At 49.6% G+C, this 22,277-nt stretch overlaps 1 protein-coding gene and 1 pseudogene across 1 annotated transcript in view; one reads left to right on the top strand and one right to left on the bottom strand.

Moving 5' to 3' along the window:
* Nucleotides 1–22,277, bottom strand: part of STK10 (serine/threonine kinase 10) — a 119,260-nt gene that overhangs the window by 77,898 nt on the left and 19,085 nt on the right. The window contains exon 2 of the mRNA XM_059174299.1: nt 17,695–17,859. Within this exon, the coding sequence (XP_059030282.1) occupies nt 17,695–17,859 (165 nt within the window). The remainder of the gene's footprint in view (nt 1–17,694; nt 17,860–22,277) is intronic.
* On the top strand, nt 727–825 carry LOC131832755 (small nucleolar RNA U3; annotated as a pseudogene).

Genomic DNA, 22,277 nt, shown 5'->3' on the forward strand with positions numbered 1-22,277 from the left:
CCACATCAGGCTCTCTGCTCCACAGGGAGCCTGCCTCCTCCTCTCTCTCTCTGTCTGCCTCTCTGCCTACTTGTGATCTCTGTCTGTCAAATAAATAAATAAAATCTTAAAAAAAAAAGAATTTAAAAATTAAAAATAGGATTTAAAATATTCATAATAGAAATCCTTTATGATCTGGCACTTCCACTTCTTGATATATATCCAAAAGCTGAAAGGAGGATATTCAACAGGTATCTGTCTACCAGTGTTCACAGCAGCACTATTCACAATAGCTAAAAGGTGGAAACAGCCCAAACGTCCATCATCAGATGAATGGAAAAACAAAATATGGTATATACATATCATACACACACACACACATAATGGAATATCATTCAGCCTTGAAAAAAGGAAATTCTAATACATGGGTGTACATCAAAGGCAACATGCTAAGTGAAATAGGCCAGCCACAAAAGCACACACACAATCCCTCTTATGTGAGTTTCCCTGAGCTGTCAAATTCATAGAAACAGAGAGCAGAAAGGTGAGTGCCAGGGGATAGGGAGGAGAATGGGAAGTTGGTGTTAATGGTACATAGTTTTGGGGCAGGTGAGTGGCTCAGTTGGCTAAGCATCTGACTCAGCTCAGCTCAGATCAGGTCGTGAGTTCAAGGCCCACACTGGGGTCCACGCTGGGCATGGAGCCTACAAAATAATTATTAATTACCTAATTTAAAATACCGGTATGAAGACTATACTTTCAAGGATCATTTCTATAGTTTGTTACTAGAGAAGTTTCTCTGAATGTGTACAGCACCCAAATGTACCAATATGCCATTTCAGTTCAGGAAGATGAAAAAGTTCCAGAGATGGATGGCGGGAACAATTGCCCAACTTTGTGACCATACTAATGCCACTGACCTGTACTCTTAAAAGTGATTATAATGGCAAATGTTTTCATTTTTTTTTAAAGATTTTATTTATTTATTTGTCAGAGAGACGGAGAGAGTGAGAGAGAAAGTAGGTGTTTTCGGGTCTGTAGCCAGACGGTGTCTGTCACAAGCAGACTGCTTTTGTAGCCGGAAAGCAGCCAGAGGCTCCTGAACAAATGGGCACCACTGTGTGCCTACAAACCTCCATCTACAAACACAAGGGGCGGCCACACTTGGTGCACAGGCTGTTGTTCATCAGCCTCCTATTCCAGATAAAGAAAACTGAGGCACAGAGAGAGTCAGGAACTTGTCCCCAACTACCAAGAGACGAGGCCAGGATTTGAACCAAGTGCTTTGACTAAAGACCTCATAACCTATTCCCTGGGCCCAACTTCCTCCCCAAACAGCTGGGAAGATCTACGATACTTCGGACATTTTCCCTGCTGACATCTGAGTATCTTTATTATAAGGTTTCGACTGGACCTGTAAGATAGGAAGTCCTCTCCCACCCTACCCTGGAACCCACAGCAGGTGCAGGCAGAGCAAGGATTTGAACCTGGCCCATGTGCACCAGGCTGCTCACACAGTTGTCCTCCCTTAGGAAGGCAGCTCTGCCTGAGCTTGGATACAAGCAGCACTTGTAAGAGATGCACTTGCTCTTTCCGGGCCCTCTTGTCAGGAGGAGTTCCCTCACCATCACCGGTCTCCCTCCTCCCCACCCATGAGCTTTGTTTCCCTGGAGACACGAGCCCATACCCACGCTCAGAGGGTGCCCGATGGTGGACAGCCGGCAGCTGCTGGCTTCTTCTCTGGCTGAAGGCCAAAGGAAACTGGAAACCTGTGTTTGCTCCCCATCAGTTTAGATTAAGCAGCTGTCATGGAACAGCGTAAGGGTCACGGCCTCGTTACATGATCTTGGCGGGTCACATCACCTCTCCCGTCACTCACGCCTTCATTGATTCACTTAACCATGGATTCGTCAGGCACCCATCTACCCTGTCCCTATACTATGTTAGTTCCTTGGGCTATGGCAGTGAAAAACAGCCCCTGTGCTCCCGGAGTTCTCATTCGGAAAACCAAACCTCCGCATCTCGGAGATGAGTCCACCTGGCAGGGGGTCTCAGGGAAGGGGGCACCAAACACCACTCAGCTGCACAGCTCAATACAGAAGGCATCACCTCCTTTTCCAGCCTGGGGATGCTCTCGGCACCAGCTTCTTCAGAGCTGTGCAAATCAATCAACTCACGACTCCTTAAGACCAATGAAGCCAGAACCAAAAATCTCACCTCTCTACTAGATCTGCCTTTCAGGGCCAAACACCAACAACAAGGTGATTTCTGCCCTTGGAAGTAACACACCAAGAAAACGCCAGGTATGCAGCCATTTGACCTATACAGGCTCACTCAGTCCCCTCAACCTCAACAGGCTGAGTGCCTGCCAGGTCAGGGACCTGGGGTCAGCCTCAGTTTCCCCAGCCATGACATTTCACTGGAATCAAGACCTTATTCCGTGCCAGGCCCTGTGCCACATGCTTTGTGTGGATTATCTGAAAACATGACCCAGCACACAGTGAGTCTATGCTCAGTAAGTGTTACCAACTGTTATTAGCAGTTAGTGATACTTTATTCCCAATTTTACATATGGGGAAACTGAGGCTCAGAGAGATTAAGGTCTCTCTGATTAAGGGGTTTTTTGTTTTCTTTTTTTAATAAAAGCAAACAAACTAAAACCAGAATAAGAAAAAAAAATCAGATTTTTTTTATGATGTCAACACTGAATGGAATTAAACCCAGATCTGAGTAAAGAGAAGACAGGGAGACTGCAGGAGAGGCCCCAACAATCCATACCGGAAAGGGACTGCTGAGTCCACAGAAGCTTTTGTGATGGCACAGCGGGTCCCTTCCCAGCCAGAGAGAACCAGCCATACCTCTCAAGGCTGTGAATGGACGAAAGGAGTAGGGGCAGAGCCAGGACCTGAACTGGGACGATCTGGGTGCCAAGTCTGGGCTCTGTTCATCTCCCCAGCTCATGTGCCAGACCTAGTGACCCCATCCCCCTTTTCATGCTTCAAGGAAGAAGCCACAGAAAGCTTGAGTCCCAGCCCCTGGGTGGTTAGGGGAAAGGCCCCCCTCTCTCTCCAGGCTCCAGCCCTCGCTGGGCCCCACTGGGCCCCAGCGGTCAGCTCACACATACCAAGGGAGCTTGCTCACCAGGAGATAAGGGAGCTGGGATGTCCCAGCCCAGATAAGAAAAAGCTTGGACCACCCACAGGGTTTAGACATTAACTTTTACAGCCCAGGTCATAGGGCCGAGCAGCAGGATTGGGGGGCACCACCATAGACCAGTGGTCCCCGCAGGACAACTGAGGCATGCACAAGCCAGAGATGAGGCATCACCATTCTGCTCTGTGCCTGGGGCCCCCTTACCTCCCCAGCCTTCCCTGAAGCCAGTAAAGAGCACTGAGTACACCCAAGGTGCTCAATAAATAAATGCTGGCAACATTCCTGGAACTAAAGTTAAATAAGCCAGAGCCGGGAGGTCTGGACACAGTCCCAGTTCTGCCACTGTCCTTCGGTGGGGCTGGCAGAACCCCTTTCTTGCTCTAGTCCTCAGTTTCCACACCTGGAAAATGAAGCTCTGAACAGCTGTAAGTCATTTGCAACATGGGCATTATAGGGCTCAAGGGGAGGAACTAAAGTCCCTTTATCATGGAATAAGTAGTTTATACCTATAAAAGTCCATCCATATTAGCAAAGCCTCAAGCTCGCATATGATCAGTGTTCACTGGGTACATGAATGAATGATTATAAGTGAAACATGTCAGCGGCCTTAAGATGCCCAGAATTCAGGGCAGAACAGCCAAAGGCTGACAAACACAGCAGACACCAGGATTCGGCAAAGCAAGCTGGATGGAAGCTCCCAATTCTGCCCCCTCCCCCACCCCCCCCCAGAGAACGGAGAGCCGATGGCTGCCATAAGTGAGCACCTAATGCATACTGGACCGTGCTAAGCATTCCTTTACTGGAAGCAGTTTTACTCATCCTTCTGCAGTTTGGGAAGCTGAGGTTTGATGAGGAAAGGGCTTCCCCAAAGCATGTCCCTCAGCATGTAAGGGACAGAACCAGGACATAAAGCCAGTCTGTCTGACTCCAAGACACAAAGGCGGCTGAAGTGTGGAGCCTAGAGCAAGCCCTTTGCCTCTCTGGGCTTCTTTCTTTCTGGGGAAACAGACAGGTACCACAATCATCCAGGCCTCCCAGCCCCTGGGCAGGGGGACACCCCATCAGCGCACAAGGCAAAAGGCTTCTGGTTCCTCAACAGAGGTCTATAGAAAGAAGGCCACAGAGCGGCCACCAAACACTAAACAGTCGACACAAAAATGTCTCTAGCTTCTCAGCAGCCTTGTCCCTGTAGGTGGAGTCCCCAAACCTCCGCACCTCTGAGCTCCAAACCAAACAATGTGGCCATTGAGTGGGGCAGCCCACGCCCACAAGGCCTCCCTGGAACGCGGGGCCTCCTTCCTCCACCCCCAGCTGCGCCTGCCACGTCCACAGAAAGCCCGTGGAAGGAACCATGTGAACCGAGTGGCCTCAATGGGCAGGAAGGACACTCGGAGCACAGGGGATGACCTTGGGGCCTGGGGGGCAGGGGATGGGGCGGGTAGAGGGGCAGTTCTGCCACGGCAGAGGGGAGAAGCAATGATCTGACAAGCTTCTGAGCCTGTCTAGTACGTTCTAGGGCCCCTTGGCCACAAGCCCAGAGGTGGGGCCGTGTCCTAATATGCTGGCACAAGTCCCTGGGCGGCTCTGGGGTGCTACTGAGGTGACTGGAATCCGGGAGTGCCTCACCCCTTCTGGTGCTGTCCAGCCCAGAGATCAGGAGCATTGGCTTCAGGACCAAAGTCCCCTGAGCCCAAGTCCAAAGGCTGCTGCCGGGTGATGGCAAGCCTCCATTTCCTCATCTAAAAAATGAGGCAACTCATTCCTACCCTGACACGGACTGGGGAGATTAAATGAGATCGCACGTGTAAGAATAACAAACATAGGCCCAGCACTTAGCCAAAACCTGACAGATGACAGTCACGGTCATCATTTGGATAGTCACTGCCAACACCACTATCCTCACCACACCACCTTTCAGGAAAGGCCAAGTTCAGGCTTAGAACCAGACTCTGGGGCAGATGCAAACTGAACGTGCAGTCCCTGGGGAGAGAGACACGGGAAGATGTGTGTCTGCACACACATTTTCCATCCATCTCACCATCTGTCTGCCCAGCTCCCATTCCCAGCTGTGCCAGGACCCTTGCAGAGACAGAGAGGAAGGAGCCAGGGCCATGAACCTGCCCTCTGGGAAGGTAAAGTCATGGAGTGAACAGGGTCACAGGCAATACCTGCCGGGTAGGTGACACCATTTTCAACTAAATTTGTTAAACATCTGTGGCATTTGAGATGGTCCATAGACATGTGCTTGGGGGGGTGGGGGTGGGGGGAGGCACCGGAAGGAGGCAGGCAGGGATCCACAAGCCAGGGCATGAATGTGTGAAGGAATATTGGCCGCCCCGCTGACTCGGTGAGGTCTCATACCGTCACAGGAGTCTGTGGTTGTGGGAACAGGAGACACAGACAGGAGTAACCATGATGGAGTCTCCCAGACTCTACAGCAGCTAGAAATGTTCGAGTTCCCCTCAGTCACAACATGAGCCCGAAGTCTCCTGACAGAGATGGAATGGGAAGGCACCACTAGGAGGACAGGAGAGAGCCCCACGACCCCCCATACACCCAGGACTGGAATGATCTGTTCCCTTCGGGGCCCAGCAGGGCACAAATGCTACCCAGGACTGGGGCCAGGGGGCACACAGGCAGATAGGGGGGCAGGTGCCCATCTCCGGGAGGCTACACTCAGCTAGCTCCTAGATGCTGTACAGACATACAGGCCCATGGAGCCAGAACTGCCAACCCTTCCAGCCAAGCCAGGTGCCTGGATTCTTAAATGAAAGATGTCAATTTATAAAGGCTCATACTATTTCAAAAAATTGGAAAATCCCCCTCAAAACAGTCTGTGGGCCTGATTTACGCACTTATCTGCCCATCCAGACCTTAAACGACACCTCTGACCTGTTAACTAAGTGCCTAGCACAGGGCTTCTACTCTCCACCAGCTGGGACACGCTGGGTTTCTAACACTGAACAAAGCACTATGAGGTCAGTATCTTCACCCTGGGTCCAAATGAAGAAACTGAGCATAAGAAGACCTGTCCTGGGTCACACAGCAGGAGAGGGGGCTGTCAGATTCCAACCCAGGTCTGGGTGACCCCAAAGCCCATGCCTGATGGACTGAAGGGATGTGACGGTTACAGGAGGGCTGAGGAGGGGATGACAGCTGGCTGACAGGGTCAGATAGTCAACAAAACCCATGGTGACATGCTTGGGGAATGTGATGGGCAAATCCCTAGAGCAGAGTCACCCTGGCTCCTCTGAACATCACACACACCCAGGCAGGCTATGCCACCAGCAGGATTCCAGGGAGCCCCAGGTCACTGCCCACTCACATGCCCACTTACAGGACTGCACCTGTGCCCAGCCAGGGGATGCCAGCAGTGCCAGGAGGACCAGCGAGGCCTGAGGTAGAAGCTGGGTGGACCCCGTGGCCACAGGACCCCTCTCCACCATGCACTGACAAGCAATGTTCTGCCAGACAGTGGGCTCCCCAGGTGGATGGCAGGAGGTCACACATAGCATTCTTTGGACTGTTCCTAGGGGCTCACAGGGCTGGCAACCAAGGAGGAGACAAGGTTTTAGGGCCCAGATCATCTGGTTTGGAACCTGGCTGTGAGTCAAGACAAGTCACTCTCTCTCTGACCTTCGGTCTTCACTTCTGTAAAATGGAGGGGACCCCATCTCTAATTTGTGACAGTTCAGCTGTCACAATTAGTTCAGACTTGTACTATGACAGTTCAGAGCATCATGAAAGAGCCCAGCTTTTGTGGACTTGTCCTTCTCACCACCCCTCCCCCACTTCTTGATTCCTGCTCTTGCCCAAGAAGCTGCAGGCCTCCTGAAATGAGCCAACTTCGGTGGAAATACCTCGAGATCAACCCTTCCAAGTCTCTCGAGTTGTGGACCAGGAAGCAGGGGCACAGACAGGGGATGGTGCTTGGTTACAGTCACACAGCGACTGGGTCTCAGATCCAGGAAGATCTCAGTATCCTGACATCAGCCCTGCGCTCCTGCCACACTTTCTAGATGTACACAGAGCTGCTAGCCACTTCCTACTATCACCTTCGCTTCGCAGCTCTGGCTTCTTTAAGGCCAGATAGGCAATCTCTGTCAGTGACCAACAGTTGCCCTCCTAGCCCAAGGCAACAAGCCACAGAAACCCTGGCCAGTGAAATGTGGTCATCGGGTCATGTGGACAAGTGCGGACAGGGGGCCCCTCCCATCCACACCCTGCTCTGTGACCCTGGGACCTGCACTTCCTCTTTGCAGAATGTTTACTTTCAGACAAGAAGCCACACTCTGAAAAGCCCCCAGTCACTCTTGTGGGGTCACACACACACACACACACACGTCGGTACACATGATCAGGAAGTTCACAGAGCCTTTGCAAGCCTATTTTTAGACTCCCCAGGCCAGGAGACCTGACTTCAGAGCCCACCAGGCCTGAGTAGCTAACTTGTGGGGCAAAGGAAGCTGCATATATGAAAAAAACGTGCTCTCACACACTTTTCTACAAACATGATCCTCTTGGTTATCCTTACTTTCCTCGGTTTTGATAGAGATGTGAGAGAAAAAATGTTTCCTCTCAGTTCTTCTTGAAGTTAAACACTGGCACACCGCAATGACAAACAGGCCTCAGCATCAGGGATGCATCAGGGAGTGGTGAGGTCTGAGGCTCATTGGAGATCACATCCCTATCTGTGGGGGCCCCTGACACTTGCTGCCATGCAGCCTAGACAGCCATAGCTCTAGAACGTTCAAGGCCAGAATCTGCCAAAATGCAAGCAACAAATTTCTAAAAACGTCTCACATGCCAAACAGAAAGTGTCTGGAGGCCCAGTCTGGTCTGAGGTCATCCATCTGCAACTTACTCTGAGGGCTGACACGCTGATGAGGGGCCGTGGCTCCCAGCCTATCTGCCACGGTCAATACCATCCCACCCCCCAAGAGCGAGCAAAAGACTGAATGGTAAAGACCTGTAGTTTTCAATGGGGGTGAGTCTGCAACCACCCCCCTCACCCTGGGGATATGTGGCAACATCTGGAGACGTTTTTGGTGGTCAGACTGAGCAGGGAGGTGGGAAGTTCTATCGGCATCTAGTTGGGTAGAAACAGGGATGTTGCTAAACATTCTAAGATCCAGAGCAGTGCACCGCCCCCCAAGACACACACACAGAGAATGATCCAAACCCTGCTACAGACCAGAGTCCAGGGAGCTACTCTGGGGGCCACCTTGGGAGTGGGGAAGTCTGTACTTATGTGAAGAGGTCCACTTGACAAGTTCCTCTTAGCAAGGCTGAAGCCCGGCAGTGCCCAGGCTAAAGGCTTTGGCAGTCAAAGGGATCGCGTTAGAATTTAACGAATTGGTTTATTTCTGCTTATGGCAAGTGGGTCCTAGTTTTCCATTTAGGGCAGGGAGATGACAGTTTCTTTTTAAATAAGTGTATTTAATTTCTAGAAAGTGAGTCACTTGAAGAAAAGAAAAGGTTAACTATCACAGAGGAAGTGGAATGAATGAGGGGTGGAAGAGGCGACCCAGCAAGGCTATCATATAAATTCTGTAGATATTCAGCACTGAGCACAGTTAGCTCAGACCCAGGGAAAACCCAGGGAGACTCCCTGATGGTGCAAACCTTCCACACCAGGAGTTACTGCTCTGATCGGTACTCAGCAAGGGGACTGCTGGGCGAATTAAGTTACCGCAAAACTTTCTGACCAGATGAAACCAGGGGGCACAGGGTCTTCTGAACACGACCTGCGCCAGGTCTCCAGGATGGCCAAGCCTGCTGTGTGCACAGGAAGGCCTTTCCTCACTCTGTGGTGTTGTTACCCTTCTTACTGGGGGGACATGATCACAGCGATGCCTCAGGAAGGTTTGCCACATAAAAGGCAGAGAAGCCAGAACAGAGGGAGATGCAGGAAACTGATGGTAGAAGGAGGTGGAAGGCATTGAGGGAATGGGAATAAAGGGCTAGGAGTGGAGGGGAAAGAGGGACAATGGCATTAACTAAGCACCCACTTGGTGCCACACCTGTGCTGCTGCCCACACCTGACCTGCATGCCTCACTTAATCCTTATCACAAGATATGTTGTGTCACCATCATCTCCACTTGTGCTAAAGAGAGCCCCAAAGGTTAGCTAAGATCCATACCGGCACCGAGAGGACTGGAGCCCATTCCCTCGCTGCAGGGCCGGAAGAGAACACACACACTTGAGACAGGCACGGAGGAGGAGTGAAGGGACTCAGACACCAAACAGACTGATGGCTGAAGAAGGCACTGCCCTGCTTGAAGCCCCCAGGGGTTTCCTGACACCTACATTAAGATCACAACCCCCACCTTCCCGACTCCTGTCTCCCACTACCCTCACCCCGGCACAGTGCCCCTCACTGTCTTTGAACACAGTTCACACACTCTCACTTGCTGTCACCTTGGTCCTCCCTCCACTGGCTCTTTCTCAAATGCCACCTCCTCAGAAAGGCATCCCAGACCACACACAGAAGGTAGCTTGTCCTGTCCCCAGGCCTCACCTCCTGCTGGCTCGAGTTTGATTTTCCTCCAGTATGAAGCCCAAACACCCCCTTGGCTGGTCAGATCCAACCTGCCTGCATCAATTTCCATATCCAGAGGGCCTGAGACAGGGCTTGGCCCAAAGAAGGAATCCAGCAGAGACTTGGTTATATGAATAAATGGAGAATACAGCTAACTGCCAGGACTGCAGGCTTAATTCCCCCAAGATTACCCAGGCTTCTAGAGGCCAGAGTCAGATGTTCTGGGGTGAACAGGTAAAAGATTAAGACAGCAGGATCTGTGTCCTGTCAGAAAGGCTGAGCCATGGGATGCCGGGGCAGTGCGGTCCCCTGAGTGTCTGACTTTCGGTTTCCACTCAGGTCACGATCTCAGGGTTGTGAGGTTGCCCCTCCCACTCTTGCACATGCTCTCCCCCTTACTCTCTAGAATCAATCAATCAATCTAAAAAAAAAAAAGAAAGAAGGAAGGAAGGAAGGAAAGAAAGAAAGAGAGAGAGAGAGAAAGAGCCTGAACAAGACCTGCAGTCAGGAAAGGATCAGAAGGGGCTTCATAGTCATCACCATGTGAAAAGCAGGATTCCAACCACCCTCATCGCCCCTGATTCCACACAAGGAAAAGCTATAGAGGATTCAAGATTCCTTCCCTCTTCCCTAGCAGCTACCACTCACTAAGAGAACTGCTTCTTTCAAAAACATGGCCAAAGCTGGCCCCAGGACGTGCTCTGTGGGGTTTCAATCTCCCCAGGACAGGGCGGGCCCCAAACAGCCACAGCAATCTAGAGGGGGACCAGCACAGGCGTCCATTCCTTCCCTTGCACTGGACCAGCCCTAGGCGAGAATGAAAGCAGGGCCCAGTCTCCCAGAGGCGACACCAAGACTGGTAACTGCTGAAATGTGGGTGGTAGAGAGAACACCTGGAACAGAGAGTAAAGGAAAGGAAGACAAATTCCACCTAGAGGTACGGGGAAGCGAAAAGGCCTCACTGAAGCTCTTGCTAACCCCACATGACATCGGAAGGGCGGGCTGGGGGGAGGGGACAGGATGAGCCAATAGCTGGAGGTGCTGCCTCCAATAGCTTAGAAGAACTGGAGAAGAGAACTGGGAAAGCATCCTCGGGTGGCAGACTACAGCCTGTGTCCTGGGTGTGGAATCTATCCTGGGGAGCCGGGGAAGGGCTTTTTATAAGGCAGTGTTACATGAGTAAGTTCCCTCATCCGAGGTCTTTTCTGCATGTCTGGCCTTGTGACGAATTTGCTGTGTGACTTAGAGTAAATCCCAGACCCTCTCTGGTCTGCAGATGCCTCATCTTCAAATGAGTGGGGGCTATGTTGTGCCCAACTGCAGCTTTCCATGGTTTAGTCAACACTCCTGGGGTCTGGCTCCAGTGGTGTGCTAGAGCTAGCCTTCACTGGCTTAGGAAACTGATGGTGACATTTCCAGGAATTTTTGTAAGCTGGCTGTTAAAACACAACCATGATTAAAAATTAAGTTACATAACTTTGTAATTTTTGGAATGGTGTTAAAAACAAAGATGACAAATACTCTAAACTCATCCTTTTCCTCATCATTTTACCACATTCTACTGTTACCTCTACTCTGGATATTATTTACCTCTACTGCAAACCTCTTTCCAGCTGTCAGTGACATGGTGTTTGTAGCCTGAAATTAACCAAAGTGGGAATGTTTACACTACGGAAATTGGCAGATGCTCTATATCAGGGGTGTTCTCCTCCAGGAAGTAACTGTTAAATATTTCCCATCATCCCACTCGCTCCCACTCCCGGATCGCCTCTTGAAAAACGGACCCAACCCTTGCAAGACTTTCCCAGAGACCAAAATCTAGCTCAGGGCTGAGGGTGGGGACAGGAGGGATGTTGATGGGGAGGGGTCATTTTAAACCAAAGCAAATTCACAGGGGCAGCCCAGGGGTTCCTACACTCACTCATTTTGGCGCCCTGAGTCTACATCCAGAGCTGCACTGTGGACACTGTCCAATCCAGCACCCACTAACCACACTTGGAATGTGCCTGGTGTAGAACTAAATGTATTTCATTCACTTTTAATTAATTTAAATTTTAAAACTGACACTCAATTCCATTACTTGGAAACATTTATGAATGTTGAGACAACTTTGCATCTACTTTGTCAACTGTAAATTTTATGACATCTAAATATAGATTCCTGGTGAAAATTTAGCTGCTGAATTGAGATGTGCTCTCAGTATAGAACACAGACTGGAGTTGAAGGCTTAGAATGAAAAAGGTAGTAAAATATCTCATTAATAATTTTTATATTGGGCACCTGGATGGCTCAGTGGGTTAAGCCTCTGCCTTCGGCTCAGGTCATGATCCCGGGGTCCTGGGATGGAGCCCCACATCGGGCTCTCTGCTCCGCGGGAAGCCTGCTTCCTCCTCTCTCTCTGCCTGCCTCTCTGCCTACTTGTGATCTCTCTCTGTCAAATAAATAAATAAAAATCTTTATTAAAAAAATAATAATTTTTATATTGCTTACATGTCAAAATAATATTTTGGATATACTAGGTTAAAAAAATTATTATTTAAACTAACTTCATCTGTTTCTTTTTTTAAAATACAGCTATTAGAAAATTTTACATTACCTATGTGGCTTACGTTACATGTCTACTAGACAGTGTTGGTCTAGAGTATTCTGGGTTGTTTTTCCCCCATTTGCACCATTTGATATTCAAAAGCAGAAGTAGGCTTAAGAAACTACGGCAGGATTTTACTAAGATTACAAATCCTGGAAGAAAACGAGCTCATCTTGTCAGATTGTAGGTGAGGTGGTTTGGTGAATGTCCACTGACCCAGTCAGGGGGAAGATCTCTCCCTGGATGCCATGGCTGGGGAAAGGGTTCAGGGCAGCTGGGTGAGAGCTGGTTTCTCATGCCCGAGGCCAAGCCCTGAGAGCAGATCTAGGTCCAGGACGGGTTTTGTCAAAGACACCAGCATGACAAAGATGGCTCCTGGCACCACACAGGAGGCCTGGATCCAAGACCCATCACACAGAAGGAAACACCAAAAAGTCAGTACCACTCCAACCTTGTATCTCAGAACAAGACTTCTTCCTCCCCTACTTTTGCGCATGCTTTCTCTCTCTTCAAACTGCTCTTCCTTCTCCTGGCCCTCTGGAGAACTCCCACGCATCCTTCAAGATACAGCTCAAGTGTCCCTTTTGCAGCTTTTGCTGACCCAGTAATGTTCCCATCTCACAACATTTTCTTACTGCTTTCTGGTTGACCTCAAAGCTTTTACTCTTGCTCCCTCAAACCTGATTTCTGTCTAAAACACAAAATATATCTTCCCTCTGGAAAACTACCACAGAGTCCCCCTTACGTGAAACAGTTCCCAAAGCTTAACGAGCACCAGAGTCGCCTAAAAGGCTCCTTAAGGGGTGCCTGGGTGGCTCAGTGGGTTAAGCCCCTGCCTTCAGCTCAGGTCATGATCTCAGGGTCCTGGGATCGAGCCCTGCATTGGGCTTGCTGCTAACGGGGAGACTGCTTCCTCCTCTCTCTCTGCCTAATGCTCTGCCTACCTGTGATCTCTCTCTGTCAAATAAATTAATAAAATCTTTAAAAAAAAAAAAAAAAGTCTCCTTAAAACAAACTGCTGGGCCCCACCCAGAGTTTCTGATTCAGCGTGTCTATCTGGGTTGGGACCTGATACTTAGCATTTCTCACAAGGTCCCAGGGGTCACTGCTGCTGCTGGTCTGAGGGCGCTACTTTGAGAACCACTGATCTAAAAAGTTAAGTGCTGGGAATGCCCAGTTGGCTCAGTCAGTTAAGCTTTTGCCTTCGGCTTAGGTCATGATCCCAGAGTCCTGGGATTGAGCCCAGCACAGGCTCCCAGCTCAGCAGGGGAGTCTGCTTCTCCCTCTCCCTCTTCCCCTTTCTCAAATTAATTAAAACTTAAAAAAAAATAAATAAAACACAATAAATGTTAAGTTCAAACTCTTCACCTTGGCATTGGAAGCCCTGCACACAACACGGGCTCTAATTACTTACAGCCCTTGTCTTTCCACATGCTGCCCTTGATCCTAGACCACCCGTTCTCCAAATGCCACAAATTTCACGCCTCTGCACCACTGACCATGCTAACCCTTCTACGGGAGGCCCTTTCCCCGTCCTCCACCTCGTTCCAGCAACTTCTGCCTTGATTTCAAAATGTCTAAAACCCAAATCCTCAAAAATGAGGACATGGCAACTTTAAGGGCTACAAAATAACAAACGCAGGCAGTTAAGGGGCAGCTACAGAAGACAGCGGTGAGAAATGGTTCCAGCCGCAGCAGCGGCCTTGGGTAAGAAAGCACCAACCTAAAGGCAACTTTGGGTCAGAACATTCTCATGTATCTATTTAAACAACCTCACGACAGTCACAGCCCAGTTACAAACTGTTCTTCTTTTCTATCTGATTTCCAAACCTGTCACTTTGTAGCTGTGTGGCCTTGGGTGGGAACTTACTTAACCTCTTTCTTTCTTATTTTCATCTGTAAAATGGGGAAAAAGCAACTACCTCATAGAATGAAAAGCAAATGACATAATCGCAGTAAAACAGCTTTAAAAGGCCTTGCTCACAGTAAGCCCTCAGTAAATGTTAGCGTGCTTAGTATTATCCTTGGACCTGGGGAAGTCAAGAACTTGGTACCGGGCCACAATCAATACTGGGGACAGACATATAAAAGATGGTTTTCGTAATGAGTCCATGATCAGCAGTTCAAGAAAGATTATATGGATGGACAGGAGGATGGATGGACAGATAAGCAGATAATGTTGGCTGGGTGTGCTTTGTGGACAGGTAGATGGGAAAATGCCTGGTAAATATGAAAAGTGGCCCTGTGACACTAGTTCAGCAATGGACACTACAGATGCTTAAAAATATTCCTAAAGAGGTTCACAGACAAGCAGACAAAAATTCAAAGAGGTCCATCACAACTTTGTTTCTAACAGAAAAAAAAAAAAGGAAGCAGTGTACATATCTAACAACGGAGAAAGGCACAGTCAGAAGATGGAATTCTACCAAATAATCAAATATGAAGATGCAGGTGTTTCCCCCACTCACATGAAAAGTGGTTCTCAACAGACCTTAAGTAAATGGGGTATCTGGCTGGCTCAGTTGGTAGAGCACACAACTCTTGATCTCAGGGTGGAAAGTTCAAGCCCCATGTTGGGTGTAGAGATTACTTTAAAAAAATAAATAAATAAAGGACGCCTGGGTGGCTCAGCCGATTAAGCAGCTGCCTGCAGCTCGGGTCATGATCCCGGGTCCTTGGTTTGAGTCACACATCAGGCTCCCTGCTCAATAGGGATCCTGCTTCTCCCTCTTCCCTCTGCTCCCTCTGCTTGTGCTCACTTTCTGTCAAATTAATAAATAAAAATATTTCATAAATAAATAAGACTTAAGTAAAAAGAGTTAAAGGTAAAGTTGTAAGTATGGGGTCAATTCTTTTTAAAAAACATGTTGGGGGGCACTGGGTGGCTCAGTGAGTTAAGCTTCTGCCTTCAGCTCTGGTCATGATCTCAGGGCTCTGGGATCAAGCCCCATATCGGGCTCTCTGCTCAGCAGGGAGTCTTCTTCCCCCACCCTCGCCTGCCTCTCTGCCTACTTGTGATCTCTGTCTATCAAATGAATAAATAATTTTTTAAAAAAATTAAAAAATAAAACTTAAAAACCTGTGGGTATGAGTATGTTTGTGTATATATATATTTTAGAAGCCTAGAAAAATATTTTTTAGGTATGGTTATCTCTGGTACAAAAATTTGAACGGTTTTAATCTTCTTTTTCTGTATATTCTCATTTTTCTCTGCTAACTATATATATATATATATATTTTTTTTTTTTTAATTTCTTAAAAGAGAAAGCTTTTGAAAAAGCAGCTCGATGAATCAGGACAGAGGAAACACATAGGCACAGGTGTGACCACGAGCTAGAGGGCATGTCCTCTCTGTGCCTGGGTCTCCATCCTGCTCAGCACCCCCTGAGATATCTAGAGACCATAGATGAGGAAGGGTTTGGATTCTGCAGCTGGCAGTCTGGGGGTGGTTTTAAACCCCCAGTGACATCCAGGAGGCGCCCCAAGGAGACACTCAGAGAGGCAAAGGGAAGTTGGTTTCTATCCAGGACTGGAAGGGGAGGCAGAATCCATGGACAGACCACTGGGCGAGCTGGGGGGGGGGGGGGGGTCACATTCTCACTGCACTCAGACAGTGGCTTCCTTAGGCTCCATCAAATGAGAAGGATCAACTCTGATGGGAGTTTCTAAACTCTCTTTTGGTTTTCTTTTCTTTTTTTTCTTTTTTTTTTTTTTTTAGATTTATTTATTTATTTATTTGTCAGAGAGAGCAGGAGCACAGAGAGCTGCGGGCAGAACACGCAGAGCGAGAAGCAGGTTCCCCGCTGAGCAAGGAGCCCGATGTGGGACTCGATCTCAGGACTGTGGTATCATGACCTGAGCCAAAGGTAGATGCCCAACCAACTGAGCCACCCAGGCGTCCCTCCTTTGGTTTTCTTAAACAGCAGGATTCTTTTCACAAATGAAACAACTCAGTTTTCCCCATCAAGCATCAGTGGCTTGTTCCTAAAAATTGGCATCCCGTGCAAACATAAATAAATAAATAAAACCTGGGATAAATAAATAATAAATAAACAAACATAAATAAAACAAACCTGGGATAAATACATGATAATAAATTAATAAATTAATAAATCCCCCCCTTTTTAAAGATTTTATTTATTTATTTGACAGACAGAGACACAGCAAGAGCAGGAACACAAGCAGAGGGAGTGGGAGTAGGAGAAACAGGCTTCCCACTGAGTAGGGAGCCCGATGCGGGGCTCAATCCTAGCACCCTGAAATCATGACCTGAGCTGAAGGCAAACTCTTAACCTACTGAGCCACCCAGGTGCCCCCTCCCCTTATTTTAAAATCACAAAGCACCACTTGTCACCTCCTAACTTCCTATTAATTTCCTAAAATGTAACTAAAGCATAGTCATGCTCTCTCTGAACTTCAGGAACTACCATGATAGGCAGTCGAGCTTCCAACACCCCCCTGCTGACTACCCAGTCGTGAGTAACCTGGTGGCTGTGTGCAGCACCACGGACCTGCACCGGCTCTCCCAGCTGCCGCACCCCTGCAGACACCCAGGCCTGCCGCCCCTCAGCTCCCTCTGCAAAACACCTACGTGTGCTTCTGAAGCATGTGCAAAATGCCTACATGTGCAACTGTATCCACAATTCATTCCTCACTCATTCTGCACAGTGATTCTGTAACAAATGTTGGGAACACAGATACATTGCTTTACCTAGAAAACACTTGCTGAAAAAGAGTCCAAAGAGACACCTGTGTTCTAGAAGTCTAGGTTTTATAAACTGAGAGGCATTCAGACCAGACAAGGTCCATGGGACAGGTATTGTGTGGGGCGGGTATGCCCGGGGCAGACCCGGGAGCACTGCAGGATTACCCTAGAGAAGCTTGGGGTGATCCTGAGTTTGGAAGGTGGGGCTCAAAGCTGCACTGTGCACATCACACTCAGGCTGCTGATGGAGAACAGGGGCTGTTAAGGGTCCCCCTTCCTTAGCGCCACCACTGAAAAGAATCCCCACACAGCACCCACAGCTAATAACAATGCCACTGTTACAAATAATAAAGCAGCCAACAGTCACCGAACATATGAGCTAGGTACCATTATTACCCCCATCTTGCAGTTGGAAAAACTAAGGCAGAGAAGTTAAGAACCTGCCTAGGGCTCTCCAACTTGTAAGGGCCAGAGTTGGATTTGAGGCCTGGCAGCAGAACTTTAGAGTTCTTTCCTGCTCTAATCCAGTGTCCCCACTCCCCGCAAAAGTGGGGAGCTCTGCAGGAAGGGAAGGAGAGGCGGGACCTCCAACCCCTCTGCTTCACCTTCTTCTCACCCCAGCCCTTGCCCTCAAAGCAGACACTGAGAAAGAACGGAGGGCCTCTGAACCAGGCTAGCTTGGCCTACCACACCACAGGGACCCAGAGGGGACAGCAGGTGGCTCTTACCCACAGCTTCCCATCGTAATAGTAGGCTCCCAGGAGCTTGACAATGTAGGGGTGGTCACAGGTGGCCAGGATGTCGATCTCCACAGTGTAGTCCTCCAGCTCCTCCTCACTCTTGGTCTCAATTACCTTGGCGGCAGCCAAAGCACCTGTCTCCTTGTTCTTGGCCTGCAAAGTGGAGACAGAGAAGGTCAATGAGGCCTGCACAGCAAGAAACCAAACCCGGGAAGCCATCCTACAGAGGCCCGTGGAGTGTGCCCGCAGAGGCCAGGGGTCCAGACTGTGGGGGACTATGGGGACCGTGAGGTCAGAACAGGAGATCCGCTGCTCCTGACAATGGCCAGCGCGGCTTATTTAGTCAGTGCAGAGGGCATGTGTGAGAGACAATGTTCGACATTTCGTAATCATGTTTTTTATTTTTATTTTTTTAAAGTTTTACTTATTTGACAGAGACAGGGGAGAGCCCAAGCAGGGGGAGCAGCAGTCAGAGGGAGAGAGATAAGCAGGGAGCCCGATGGGGGGCTCGATCCCAGGACCCTGAGCTCATGACCTGAACCCAAGGCAGACTTAACTGACTAAGCCACCCAGGCACCCCAGTTATAATTTTTAAAGTACAACATACCCATCCTATGGCATAAATAAAAACACAAAAATGGCATAGCTCTACAAATACCAACATGGAAAGACTGTTGAGTTGCTCAGTAAGAGATCCCAGTCACTGAACAATAAAGTGATAGGACACCCTTTTTTTTTTTTTAAGAGTTTATTTGACAGAGAGAGAGAGAGAGACGGGGGAGAGAGCACAAGCAGGGGGAGAAGGAGAAGGAGAAGCAAGCTCCCTGCTGAGCAGGAAGCCCATCACAGGACTTGATCCCAGGACCTTGGCATCACAACCTCAGCCAAAGGCAGACACTTAACCAACTGAGCCACTCATGCACCCTAAAAACAGTCAATTTTATGTTATGCATATTTTACCACACCTTAAGAACTGAGAGCAAGGGAAAAATAACCACATGCAAGCAACTCCAGCCACAAGGAACCAGTGTCCAGGAAAAGGGAGCAGAGCCCACGTGCGCTCAGGAGGCCCCATGAGCCCCAAGGGCTGCAGCTGGGAGCACTCTGCGCTGTGCTGCATGAGGGAGCACACTTTCCTACAACACAGGCCCTGAAAGCCAGCCACTTGTCTGGAGCCTCTGACTCGCCATCTGTGGGAGAGCACGGGGTACCAAGCTGCCCTGGACTCAGTGAGCAGCCAGGTCACTCACCACTGGGGACAGCATCGATGCTGCTCGCCTCAGGGAACAACTCTGCAACCTGAGGAACCGCAAATGGTGATGTCCCAGCTGCTCCCACACGCCTAGCACCTCATGAAGGACAATGGGCCTTCACATTGCCTCCCATGGCACCCAGCACCTCAGTGTCCCCACTCTACAGGTTCAGAGGCCAGACATGGCTGGAGCTGGGGTTGTGGCACTGGAATTTGTATCTGAGTCCTCTCATTTCTAAGACTCTGTGCACTTTCCACTATTACACTATCATCTCCAGAACTCAGAAGCCTCTAAGACCGGTGCCAACAGACACCTACAGGTGCTCCCAGGCCAGCCCTGCACAGGGCACCCTCCGGGCAAAGACCAAGCTGGGGTGCCTGGGTGGCTCAGTCAGTCAAGCAAAGACATAGCACCCTTGCTCCTGGCCTCAAGGTCCCGTTGGAGACCCACCCCTCTACTGCCAGTGACTGGACAGCATGCTCACGGGGGAGGGGAACTGAGAGGGGGTGTCGATCCTCACCAGAGAAACCTGGAAGGGAGTGATGCCAGTGGGCCTTTTTTTTTTTTTTTTTTTTAAACTCATTTGTAAATTTATTCTCATTTAAAGTATCTGTTTCTGTTAACTGAGCTACAAAGTCCCCAGGCCCCCACGCAGTGACAACAATGGTCTCCCACTGATCAAGGTCACAGAACTACAGTTCAGCACAGGCTAACTCACTTATCTCCTTAATTACCCGACCGGTGCTGGTGCTGTGACTGTCTCAGGCGCAGATGAGGAGATGGAAGCAGCGTCCCCAGCAACATGGGAGACAGGGCTGATCTGGACCCTTGCTGCCAGGTCTGCACTCTTTGGCCAGCCCACCCGTCCCCCACCTGGTCCCTTCCACATGAGGCCCGGGGTGTGGGGGAGGGAATTTCACATGGGACCATTCCCTGGGGTCAGTCCCGGTCCTGGAGCTCACCTGCTCACTTGCCCTACCAGAGTAGAGGGGGGGCCTCTCACCTAAACTTGGTTTTAAAGGTTTGTTGAAAACACCTGAGGAATTCATGAATTCAGCCATTGGGTGCTTGTGCTCTCGTGTTCTAACTCTCTCTCTCACCTGATTGTGTACCTGCCCTTTTATTTCCGGTAATGCTGATTTTTGAGTGTCCCTAAGAGGGCCATCAAAGTACCCTTACACATTGCACAACACGCATGCTCCATCCCTCTAAACACAGAAGAGGAGGGAAGACCTGCTCGGCTCCTGGACGGAGAAGAAGGTGGAGAGCTCAGCGGGATGGCCAGAGCTGGGGCCGGTTGAGCACGGTGACCACCCTGACCATGCTCTCCTGAGCCCCAGCCAGAGCAGTACAGGGGAGAGCTGAGCTGGGCTTGAGCCACCCCCACCCCCAATCATTCACCTTTCACTCCTCAAAGGCGGTAAAAAGAGGCTGCATGTCACCTCTTCCTGGGTTTCCTCAAAATAGTATTTTCTCCCCCGGAATTGGGGGAGGCCCAGGCAGGGACTATTTCCCATGAGTGCACAAGACCTTGCCCGCCTCCTGAAAGGTGGCATTGACCAGCCCTGGGCGCCAGTGTCAACACCGAGGGACACCCACTGCCCAGCACCTCGCTCAGATTATAGAGAACAGAGCCTGCCAGAAAGGGGTTAGTTGGCAGCGGTCATGGTGCCTAAAGTGACTTGGCCAAAATTAAATTCCTTAAAAGCCTGGTTGAGGCAGCAAGCTGCTTACCCCAATGTCAGAAAACGTAATAAGGTTGATGATAAACACAGCTAACATTGCCTGAGCACTCACTGGGTGCCAGGACAGCCCTTAAATGGGATTTCTCACTACATCCTCCATCTAGCCCTTGGAGATAAGGATTAGTATTCCCTACTTACAGATGAGAAAACTGAGATTTTGAGAGGCACCATGATAGGCCTCAGGTCACATAGCAAGTAAGGGGGAAAAGCAGATTCAAATGCAAGCCCACCTTGCTCAGAGAGCCTAAATCCCAAATCTCTTCTCAACCAGTCCCTCTCGATGAGCACCCTGCTCCATCTCCCGTTGCTAAAGATAAATGAAGACCACAACCAACAACGTGCTTGGCAGCTACTGGGTACTAAAAGTACCAAAATTTATCCACCCATAAGCCATTAAGGCAGGTGTTAGCCATTATGCCCATTTCCCAGATTAGCAGACTAAGACTCAAAGGGGTATCAGAACCCACCCAAGACTGTGAGCTCTGGTGGTCTCCTAACCCCCAGGCCAGTGTTTTCTTCACTACACTAGACTCCCAGGAATCAACTTCTCCCCCACTCCATTCATCCATTCAACCATTATATACTGAGCTCATGTTATAGGGCAGAAACTTTTCTAGTGAACGAGGCAGCACTGGTGGTAGGAATCATTGTCCTCCTATGACATAACTCACCCTTCCTGATTTTTCTTCAGTGGAGCTAACCCACCGACCTTCCCAGTCCCCAAAATACAATGGAGCAGAGTCCACTTTCAACTCTAGAAGTGGGTGGGCGACTCGTCCTGGTCAATTGGAACAAGAATGTGACCACATTAGCCAATGAGATGCAAGCTCACAACAGTAGCGGAGGCGGCTGAGGCTGCCCCAAACCCCGCTTCGTGCCAGCCTCCAACACTGAGGCAGCAGGCCTGGAGGTTCGGGGACATGTGCTTGCAAGCAGAGCTTGAAAATAAAACTAGCTGAAGCAACAAGGGCTAGAGAGGGCACAAGAGGACACAGTTTGATCCCCCGGATTAATTTTTACACCAAGGAGGTACTATTAAGAGCCTCATTTTATGTAGAAGAAAACTGATGCTCAGAGAGGTGAAGTCACTTGCTTGAGGACATACAGCAGGTAGATAATAGGACCGGGAGTTGAATGCAGGTCCATGTGGCTTCAGCATCCATGTGCGGACCTCTTTGTCCTCTTTTCAGATTCTGAAAAGGTTCTGCCTGGGTCTCAGTTTCCCTCTCATACAGTAGAAGGGCGAGGAAATGATGCCCAAGCTCCCTCTGCGGTCAGATGTGGGGGTATCTTGGAGAGTGGGTGGGTCTTGGAAAGCTAGGGGTGGTCCAAGTGGATGGGGCACCTGTGGGAGTTGACAAGCAAGGAGTCACATAAAGAACAAGTGGCTGCCTGTGGCCTCTGACGTCCATCTCTCCCACTGGCAGAGGGAAGGCTGGGGTCCAGCAAAGGATGGAGGAGCCCCCGCCCAGCCTTCCACTGCTGGCTGGCAGTGACTAATGCCTCAGCCCACACCCTTGACAGCAGACACACAGTGGCCACTTGTGTTTACTGGCCCAGGCACCTCTGTGGA

The sequence above is a fragment of the Mustela lutreola genome, chromosome 5 (assembly GCF_030435805.1).
Source record: "Mustela lutreola isolate mMusLut2 chromosome 5, mMusLut2.pri, whole genome shotgun sequence".
Lineage (NCBI taxonomy): Eukaryota > Metazoa > Chordata > Mammalia > Carnivora > Mustelidae > Mustela > Mustela lutreola.